This window comes from Limulus polyphemus, unplaced genomic scaffold, assembly GCF_000517525.1.
Source record: "Limulus polyphemus unplaced genomic scaffold, Limulus_polyphemus-2.1.2 Scaffold1409, whole genome shotgun sequence".
Lineage (NCBI taxonomy): Eukaryota > Metazoa > Arthropoda > Merostomata > Xiphosura > Limulidae > Limulus > Limulus polyphemus.
Window position 1 is genome coordinate 68,106 of NW_013667019.1, and position 11,248 is coordinate 79,353.

Genomic DNA, 11,248 nt, shown 5'->3' on the forward strand with positions numbered 1-11,248 from the left:
CATCGGACAGTAATCCGTTTACTACAATGTTGGATAATAACAAGACTACAATTTTGTAATATATCTTTCATCATCGGACAGTAATCCGTTTACTACAATGTTGGATAATAACAAGACTACAATTTTGTAATATATCTTTCATCATCGGACAGTAATCCGTTTACTACATTGTTGGATAATAACAAGACGAAAAAAAAAGGGGGGGGATGATTGTTCTAGTTATCTTAAACCGAGGTAGCTATTATTCCAATTCTTTAAAGCAAATTTCTGACATGTGCGTTTATCATCATTGAAAATTAAATATTTCTGATAGGTTAACCGTCAAATTACTGTTTTTATAGCATTTACTACCGGTTGGCTCCACCTGTTGAGTGATCTTATATATATATATAATTTTTTTCTTTATTACAAATACCTGACAAAAACGACTGAGTGAATTCACTTATTGTCTATGTAAAATACATAGGGGACCCTAGTAGCAACATTAATGGTGTTTTTGATTAAGTTTTTTGTTTCTTAGAAACCCCGTAACCCTCAACCAACTTGTTGCATAAATGTTTTATCAAAACATGTTGTTGTTTTTTAAATCGTTGGATCTCTATGGATTCCATCGGTAATGCTAAGGTTTTACATGTTCAGTTCCGGATCACTGTCGTGAAATCACTTTGAATCGGTTTCAGGACATATTTTATTCCGTTTGGTTTAGGTTTTGGTTTGTTTGTTATTAAACCATATGCATCACACAATTTGAAATAAAAAAAATACAGTGGTATTCAAATTATATTATTCAGACTAATAAAAAGTCCACTCTCCTTGTGGCACAGCGGAATGTCTGCTGACTTATATCGCTAGAAATCGGGTTTCGATACCCATGGTGGGCAGAGCCCCGATAGCCCATTGCGCAGCTTTGCGCTTAGTTACAAACAAGCTAACTAATAAAAAACTTTATAGCGTCATTACCTTTCTCAATGACACTTTTCAGTATAAAAGATTCCTAGAGAAATATTTGTAAAATATTACGACTGTTGGAATATTTAGTATTTTCCTATTTGTAGCAATATTTAAAACTTCAAATGGTTAAGTCTAAGCAACGCAAAGAGAGCAAATAATCAACAAGAGTGTGTATGTTTTAATGTGATTGAAAATTACTTAATTCGTGTATATATACATTTTCCTCATTAGATATAAAACAACAGCGTCTGTAAATATGTTTTCTGGGCAGCACAGATGGACTTGATTGGTCAGCTGCCAAAACGAAACAAAACCAGGATAAACGCCCTATTTCGAATACGTTTAAGTTTTATGCAAATAAAGAGAAACCAAAAAAAAGTAGTCAGATTTTCGTATTATTTAATAATTTTATTAATTAACAGAAAAAGGTTTCGCAGCTTATAAACCATTATTGCAATTATATAGTTAAAAGTCAGCTAGCCCTAATTCTAGGCTTAGCACAGATCTTGTTGTCCCATGATTGGTCAAGTGAGAGTTGAGTGATTACAGCTGGTATTGCCATATTTAAATTTTTGAATATTTAATTTTCAACTTTGTTTATCAGCATGCGAAGGTACTAAAGTTTTCCGTTATATATTTTACATGAACTTATAAAATTATTTTATTTTATTCAGAAAATTCAATTCCAACTGAATGCGTTAATAATTATCCGACTTCACCCGCTAAGTTTCGAGTATTTTCTGAGGAAAAATACTACATTCTTAGCTGTATATATATATATATATATATATATACAAAAATGTATGAAATAGTTACATCAAAAACTAGGAAACGTGGGGAAAATAGTCATTTCAATGACTGGTCTTTTTAATGATTGAGCCCTGAATTATCTGGACTTTACCTAACAAGATATAGTCACTCGCATAAAACTACACAGACATACTTCTTTGCCCTTTCCCTCCGCCCTCGGTGGCTTAGCAGTAAGTCTAAGTGCTTATAACGCTAATTTTCAGGGCTCGATCCCTGCACTGATACTCCATCTAGGAGCTGTAGTCTTGAAAACAGTAAATTGTTCAACGTACGGTTTATTAATGCAAAATATCCAAATACCCCTAATAGAAAACATGTATACCTAATTTAGACTTAGCAGTAAAGAATGGAAAAAAAATACATACCAAATACAAGGTCTAGGCGTTGCTTTTCGACTAACACATCAGTATTGGAATGTTTATCATGTATAAAACGACTTAGAATGATAACAATAATAACATAGATACGTATTTTGTTGCTTTCAAATAGCAATATTTTTTCCAGATAATCAACTAGCTAAAAATTAAAACATCGGCATTACACTTTAGCCATTATCCAGTCTTATACAATTCCTGAATTAAAAGTCGTTTTACTTGAGAGCTCCTAAGATGGCTTTTAGAAGATTCTGCCTTACTGACAAATATTTATTCACGGCTATCTGCGTTCGAAACTTCCGGAAAAGCGCTAAAAATATTGTCCATCAAAATAGTCTTTTTCTAACCTTTATCACGTTGAGCTTTGGCATTTTTCGGATTTCAGGCTTTTACTCTTGACATACAAAGATGCACAGTTTCAAGGGAATGAAGCGAATATTAACTCTGTACAGTTTCAAGGGAAGGAAGCGAATATTAACTCTGTATGAACATGTGAGAGACTCGATGTTTCTTCAAGAGAAACCTAGATCCCTTCCCAGTCACATGGTTGATCATGTTAAAGGCATCGACTTTTGACAATTAGAATTAAATATAATTACTTTTCTTGTTAAATAACGCTAGAAATTGTTTTTAAAGAATTCTTTCAAATTATAGTAATTACTGTTTGTTGTCAAATGGGTTGTCTGTGTTGTGGTCATAAGGGCGAATCTGTGTTGTGGCCATAAGGGTGAATCGATCTCCGGATTTTAGCGTATATATAAGTCCTTAAGCTTACCACTGAACCAGCGAGTACACATGAAATTGCAATGTGCTTTGCATATGATGAAAATTTTAGAATATTTTAAAGGTTTTTCTTTTTTTTAATACTCAACAAAGCTATAAAGGTCGCTACGCAAATATTTGACACTCTAAATGTTATGCGAGTGAACATACAATATATTATATACTCGAGTTGAGAAACGTGAGTGTACAGTGCCTATGTTTGGAAACAATATTTTCACATCTAGAACGAAAATCTAACATTGATCCCTGTGTTCCATAAAATGAAATATTTTACCAAAGTATGTTTCTTTTACAATAAATGAACACACACACACACACATATATATATATATGTATCAGAAGAAAAAAGTTACCGTTACATTGTTTTAATTGGATTTGTTATAACAAACAATCATTACTGGGTGAAAAAACAAAAAACAACGTAATTTGAGCAGAATTTTACCACTCCGTAAACTTCCAGTTACGTACATAATACATATTCTTTTCCACAGATACGGAAACACGAAATATATTATAATTACGGTTTTACAAAATTTTCAAATATTAAGGGGTTTCAGTGTCTATTTACTTTTCCCTTCGAAAGAGGAATTTGTTTGGCTAAACAGCGTAACATGGTATTTTGAGGAAGAAAATCAAAACACATTTTGAGATTGAAAACAAACAAAAAAAAAACGTATAAAGAAAGACAGATTTCTGAGGTACGGAAAGCAAATTTTCAACTGAAAACGATTATACAACGAGTAAAATATAACAGTCTCTACAGTTCTATTTCCTGTTGTACATTTAGGTATGCACACGCCATCTGCGTGAGATTACAATAAAGATGATGAAAACAGAGAAAATGCATAAATATTATTTAATGAAGATGACAAACAACTCCAGAAAAATGTTTAATTAATTGTACTCGACGTTTCGGTTTACACCTTTATCAAGGATCTATGAACGTCATAGGTTATCAAGCTGATTTTAAATGACAGCAACCGAAAACGAAATACAGCTACAACAATATAACGCAAAAGTGTGCGTGATGCGCTATAGGAGTACAGTCGAACATAAAAATAGAGAAAATGATAATAATAACATAAAAATAGATAAATGTAATCTTATGGAACAGTTTTCTTGTATTTCTATATGTAATCTTATGGAACAGTTTTCTTGTATTTCTATATGTAATCTTATGGAACAGTTTTCTTGTATTTCTATATGTAACCTTATTCCAGTATTTCATTAGAGTGATTAAAAACGTCAGTAATGTGTTCGTATTTCAAATATTTTTTTAGTCATTTTGGCGAAATTAAGTAAAAAAAAATATGTCATTGACTAGATATCTGTTTTTTTTTTTCAGTAAGACTATCTTTATACAAATTAAGCATTCGCTAAAAATACGTATAAGCAAAGTGGAAAAATCCTCAAAACCGATTTTCTGAAAGTTACGTCGAAAAATCGGTTGGAAGTTGCTTCAATCAATTTTATAAAATTTATTAAAATATTTATAATAATGATAAAACGGTGGTTTAATCATAATGTTTTATCACTCTTACTGCTTTAGTTTTGACGCAGACGATGGTAATTCTCAGAACAAGACCCTTTTGGATGCCACAAGTCCGTCTTCTGGACTGGTTCTTCAGACCATGCCACAACGCAGAGAATCTTTTCTGTATAGGTCCGACAGCGAGTTCGAAATGTCCCCTAAGTCAGTATCGCGTCATTCCTCAATCGGCAGTGAATCGTAAGACACGTTTTTCATTCTTAGTATACTAGTTTACAGAGTGATATTTCTAAAATTGTTTCTTGAGTTATGGAAAAACCTGTCAGAAGTTGGTGATATAAAACTCTATTAATTTTTGTTATCTACTTATTCATCATGTGCTACCAAATTTTGTTATCTACTTATTCATCATGTGCTACCAATTTTTGCTATATACTTATTCATCATGTGCTACCAAATTTTGTTATCTACTTATTCATCATGTGCTACCAATTTTTGTTATCTACTTATTCATCATGTGCTACCAATTTTTGTTATCTACTTATTCATCATGTGCTACCAATTTTTATAATGTAATCTTAATTTTCCTTTAATCATTAACCAAATGAAACCCAATATCAGATGGAAACAAATCCCGTGAAGTGTAAAGAATGTGAACACTTTTTTAGTTCAAATAAGTCTGTGTTTTTAATTTCTCGAGTGATTCCTTTTTGACGAAAGCTCTGCGCCTTAGCTCGGAGCGTTGATACTTCATCATCATTACTAAATTTAATCACTTTAGTTGTCCTTCACCATGCTAGTAATTAGTTTTTATATATATCATCTGGTCTAGGAGTTTAAGGAGTTAGATGATATTTAAGCTGATAATTTAATCAAATCTGTATTTAGTATTTTTAAAAATTTCATGAAACAAAACTCTTTTTTTCTGTAGGTGAAAAATGGACAATTTTGAAATGTCAATTTTCTTTTAGTAGATGAGCTTTGCTTGATAGTCTTTAGACTAGATTACAAAATCATTTAAATAAATTACATCATGTTAGACGTAAAGCCCAGTATAGACTTCGTTTATTTCAATCCACTTGTAGACAAATCGGTTGGAAAGTAAAAACTGGTTGAGTTGAGATTCAATGAAATAATTCCAACAATCCACCCAGACAACCATATAGGAGATGTATTTTTTTACTTCACATCTTTACAAATGTTTCTCATCATCAAACGGGATAAAATAACTGAATTATCGTTTTAATTGGAAATGTTTTGTGACGTAATGCAGCCATTCATCAACAGTGTGTCTGTTTACGTTTAAACGTGCATCACTCTGTTTAATGTTTATATGCGTGTAATTAACGAGTTGCTCATTCCTTTTTGAAAACGTCATACAGATCATTATGCTAAGCCTAGCTCAATATCTGCGCTCAGACGCAGGAAACTGGAACACCATGACCTAAACCCATCATAGCGTTGTACAAGATCAATACGGACAGAGAGTGTCAAACAGAACGTGAAATTGGCGATGCTCCGTGCGTGTCTAGTAGTGTGACGCAAGCACAGCTTGATTTTCAAATGACTTATTAACAGTTCATTACGTTGTCGATCATCAAACTACTGTAGTTCCAGCAAAACAATTTCGCTAGTCACAAGTGACTGACAGTTTGTAAGGCAACTAAATAATGTCTGTGTACGAATAGAAAAAATCTAGATTGTTCATTTAAAACATTGTTGATACATGTCATTTTAGATTGTTCATTTAAAACATTGTTGATACATGTCATTTTAGATTGTTCATTTAAAACATTGTTGATACATGTCATTTTAGATTGTTCATTTAAAATATTGTTGAAACATGCCATTTTAGATTGTTCATTTAAGACATTGTTGAAACAGGTCATTTTAGATTGTTCATTTAAGACATTGTTGAAACAGGTCATTTTAGATTGATCATTTAAAACATTGTCGAAACATGTCATTTGTCACATTTGTTTGTTTCTTTTTAGAACAAAGCCATATTAGGCTATCTATTCTGTCCACCGCGAGGAATTTAACCCCGAATTTTAGCGTTATAAGTCCGTTCCGTAGACTTATCGCTGTCCCTTCGGGGGACCATTTTTCATGTTGTATTATACAGATTATGGTTAATATGCCTAAAAGATGGCTTATATCACACCCCTTCCAATTTCACATCGTACTGAGTACGGTCTGAACGAACACTTCTCATGTTCATACTATTATCTGATGATGCCTACTCTCAGTCTAGCATCTTAGTTTTGTATTACTGCATATTACCATCTATGCTGGAAACTGGAACACCGTGATTGTGAGAAAACGTTATTATATACATTAGGCTCATGTGGAAATATTTAAGAAAAATATGGAAGCTGGCAGAGGTAACGACCAATGTGTGGCGTTTCTATATATTAACTAACGTAACTAACATTCTATTGTCGCTTATTTGACAGAGAGGTTTTGGTTGTGTATTATCCAACTATGTTTTTACATAAGAAAATGGTATAAAAATCAAGATTATATCGACTCTTTAAACGTATATTAAAATAAATTCATACCGTGGTCTCAAAATTCAGGAATATAAAACCTCAGAAATGCAGCATTTAACATCAGCTCTGGCCAGTACTAGAAAAAATACAAGAACTTTATCCAACACCTTCTTTAGGATTCGAGCAACAGATTTGGTGATCTAGTCTGTTTAATGCCACATTTAACATCAACTGTAAGCCAACACCACAAAAAATATATGGATTTTCTCAAACACCTTCTTTAAGATCCGAGTAGCAGATTTGGTGATTCAATCTGTTTAATGCCTCATTTAACATCAGCTGTAAGCCAACATCACAAAAATATAAGGACTTTCTCAAACACCTTCTTTAAGATCCGAGCAGCAGATTTGGTGATTCAATCTGTTTAATGCCTCATTTAACATCAGCTGTAAGCCAACATCACAAAAATATAAGGACTTTCTCAAACACCTTCTTTAAGATCCGAGCAGCAGATTTGGTGATCCAATTTGTTTCATACCGAACTCTAGAACCAGCCCCCCCCCCCCAATGGCACAGTGGTATATCTGCGGAGTTGCAACGCTAGAATCTTGGTTTCGATACCCGTGGTGGGCAGAGCACAGATAGCCCATTGTGTAGCTTTGTGCTTAATTACAAACAAACAAGGACTAGCCACCTGGTGCATGTAGCCTTTTCTCTTTCAATTTATTATAGGAAAGTAGATTTATACATCTTCAGGTATTTTGCCAGCCAAATTTTTGTGTAGATAAAGACATAAACTCTAACTTGGATAACGTAAAATAATCTCAAAGTGGTTCAAGCTTTGCAACCACATTTCTTAGTAGAATCCTAAGAGTACCGTGGAAGTAAAACTGTTGCACGAGTGTATCTCTATGTAGTATCAACCCTTGCATTTGTTAGAAATGACTTCTTTGTTCTCACACTAGAAAATATCTAAAATGTCATTGGGCCGAGCGTAACTCAGAGATTAGTGTGCAGCAATGTGCGTCCGAGTTTTCTTGGTTCGTGACTAATTACCGCCAGAAAAAAAAAAAATGACAGTCAAGTCCCACTTTTCAATTAGAGTAGTTCATGAGTTGACTGTAGATGGTGTTCACTGACTGCCTTCCCTTCACTTTGTCACTTAAAAAATAAGTACGCCTAGCACGGGAAGTCCTCGAGTAGCTTTGCGCGAAATTAGACAAACAAATAACAAAATAATGGAAGTACGTTGATTTTAGGTATGTTGGATTGTTTTTGTTTGTTAATGTCTCCAAACAGTGAATCCAACTAACCATGATTAGCTACCCGTTGCCGCAAAATCGCGCTTAGCACTTTGGATCGGTAACGGCCAAATTCCACTATTCAATCAGACAAGAGTAGCCCAAGTGTTGGCGGTGCATGTTGTTGACTAGCTGCCTTCCCTCTAAATTGAAAATTAAAAGACAATTATACGCAGGTAATTCTTATCAAGTTTTGCGCGGAATTCTCATATAATCAAACAAAAGCAAAAATGTGCATTACAAAATTCAAAGGATAGACATCAGAAGTTGATCTTTACTGATACTTAAGAAAATCCACTTCTGGTATGTTGCTCCAGTATAGTGATTACTTCAACCAAATCTTGGCTCAACCTACAATAAGAAACACCACGCAATTTGTAGTATAGTTTTTAGTTCTTGTGAGTGTGAAGCTATTTTTCTAACACTGGTTTATATTTAAAACCTTACTCATTCGAATAATGCTTGGAGACGGATTCAATGGGTAATGAAGAAAAAACTTTAATATGAGTTTAACATAACAGCAAATGTACAACGTTTCGACTAGGTTTTGTCATCATCAGGTACAAGTAGTTTACACTGACACAGTTATATACATACAGTATAGTACAAAGAGGTTACATGACCGGATACTGCTGCACGACTTAAAAAGAGATGTCATGGCACCCCAGGGTGTTGGTTTAGAGTAAGGTTGTTTTATTTAATTAAGATGGATTCCTTGATTTTTCGTTTGTTTATGTTTGGTTCTTTGCTTAAAATTACTGTGTTTTTAATAGATATACTGTAGTTCTTTGATTTGCAATGGTGGAAAACATGGGACGTTTTTTTATTGTGTTCTGTGAATCTGGTTTCCAATTTTCTTCCTGCTTCTCCGATGTAGAATTCTGAGCAGTTATTGCATGTTATTTTGTAAATGACGTTGGTATTGTGTGATTCTAAATTATTTTTGTTTAGTGACGATTTTAATTTAGGGCTGGGTGGTTGATAGAATTTGACGTTGACAGGATCTTTGTGTTTAATCGCGAGATTTCTCCAAGTGTGGATTTTTCTTGAGCTGGTTTCAGAGACAAAAGGTAAACTGCAGTGTAATGTACTGTTGTTGGGTTTGTTAGTATCAATTTTTTTTCGTGAATTGAGTTTTGTTGTGGTGAATGTTGAAGAGTTTTTCAATAATAGCTGGTGGGAATTTGTTGGTGTGAATAAAGGAATCCTTTATGTGGTTGATTTCTTCATCTACGCAGTCCGTTGAATAGAGTATTGTGGCTGTGTTTATGAGGTTTTCGAGTGTATTGATTTTTTGTGTGGTGTCATGAGCGGAATTCTAGGGGATGCAGAGGCCGGTATGTGTGTCCTTACGGTGAATTTTGGCTTTAAACTGTGTGTACGATCTAATATAACTGTTTATTGTTTTCGTGTTCTATGGTAAATTTGATGTTGGGATGAATGGAGTTTACGTGTTCAAAGAAAGTTGGTGTGTGTTCTGTAGAAGTGAAACCAGCAAAGTTGTCATCGAGATATCTGTACCAGTATAGTGGGGGATGAAGCGCAGCATATATGGCTTGTGTTTCAATCTGGTTCATAAATATATTGGCAAGAACGGGTGAAATAGGATTACCCATTCGAAATTAAACACATTTTATACATTACGTACAATTGGTTTTATGTATATGTATTAAACACTTTCATTGCGCTTTCCAAATGTTTTGAAACTAACTACATTCGATCCCGTTCCTCGGTGCTACAGCGTTAAGCTTACGCTAAATTCCGGGGTTCGATTCCCCGCGGTGAATACAGCAGGTAGCCCAATGTGGCTCTGCCACCAAACAAACAAACATTCGATCCCGTTCCTCGGTGCTACAGCGTTAAGCTTACGCTAAATTCCGGGGTTCGATTCCCCGCGGTGAATACAGCAGGTAGCCCAATGTGGCTCTGCCCCCAACCCCGCGGTGAATACAGCAGGTAGCCCAATGTGGCTCTGCCCCCAAACAAACAAACATTCGATTCTTTATAATCTCAATTAATAACTTATGAATTATCTATATTCACCAATACAGAAAACCTTTAACAATAGGAAACGTACGATTACACGACTAATACATTTATTCAATGGAGATTATCTTAAATTTACAATAACGATTTCGTCTGATCAAACTTTAACGTGAATAGCTAGATCAATTATGATAAACGAATTGGCCTACCGTTGTACGTACAGAGAAGATACAGAGGCCAGTAGGGGTGTCATAGGGGGCCAGATTTGATCATCGACCCACCCTATGTCACTCATCTGGGTATTCTAATAGAACGTGCCAGATTTGGTGACAATCGGTCCAGCGATTCGCCAGTTATACGCGGACACACACATATAACTTTTATTTTTCAGATAATGGTTTATATTTTAGATTAAATTTTTAGTTTAAAATAAAAACACGATATCTTCAATGGTGTATTAAAATAGAACTGATAAACATTTTTGTGATTTTTCGGATAGTATTACGACTATACCATTACGTATCTTACGTTAATAAAAATATATCGACACAATTCTCAGAGATAAACTGAGGTTTTTGATTCATGTTGTTGTAGAATTTTAACAATTGGACAAGAGAGAAAAACATTTAAGATTTATGAAACTCCATGACCCCCAAACATAAAGGCCCATAATTTCTCAAATTTACCACCCCCGCTGGGCTATTGCAGAAAAAAAAAATCTGCATGTGTCCAGCCAACAGAAAAGAAGCGTATATATAATTTTACATTGTATATTCAATCGCCTTAGTTTACGTACAAGGAGCGGATGATATTCCGTGTTCTTCTGCCCTAGATTTATGTATACATACTAACTGGGTGTGTACGAAACGGCTCCTTTATTCTGGGGGATATCAATTAAACTCGAAACAGACGTGTGGTTTTATCAGATTCTAGTGGCTGAATGAATTCAAATGTTTTGTATCGTTGGCAGGATAAATATTATTCTTACAGACATTTTTTCGTGAGATATCATATTTTTAGGTAAACATAACAAATTTCAGACCTACTTTTTTGCTTATTACA

At 34.1% G+C, this 11,248-nt stretch overlaps 1 protein-coding gene across 1 annotated transcript in view; it reads left to right on the plus strand.

Annotated features, from left to right (window-relative positions):
• The window catches only part of LOC106463443 (cAMP-specific 3',5'-cyclic phosphodiesterase, isoforms N/G-like), a 60,217-nt gene that overhangs the window by 2,014 nt on the left and 46,955 nt on the right, over positions 1 to 11,248 (plus strand). The window contains exon 2 of the mRNA XM_022390931.1: positions 4,468 to 4,647. Within this exon, the coding sequence (XP_022246639.1) occupies positions 4,468 to 4,647 (180 nt within the window). The remainder of the gene's footprint in view (positions 1 to 4,467; positions 4,648 to 11,248) is intronic.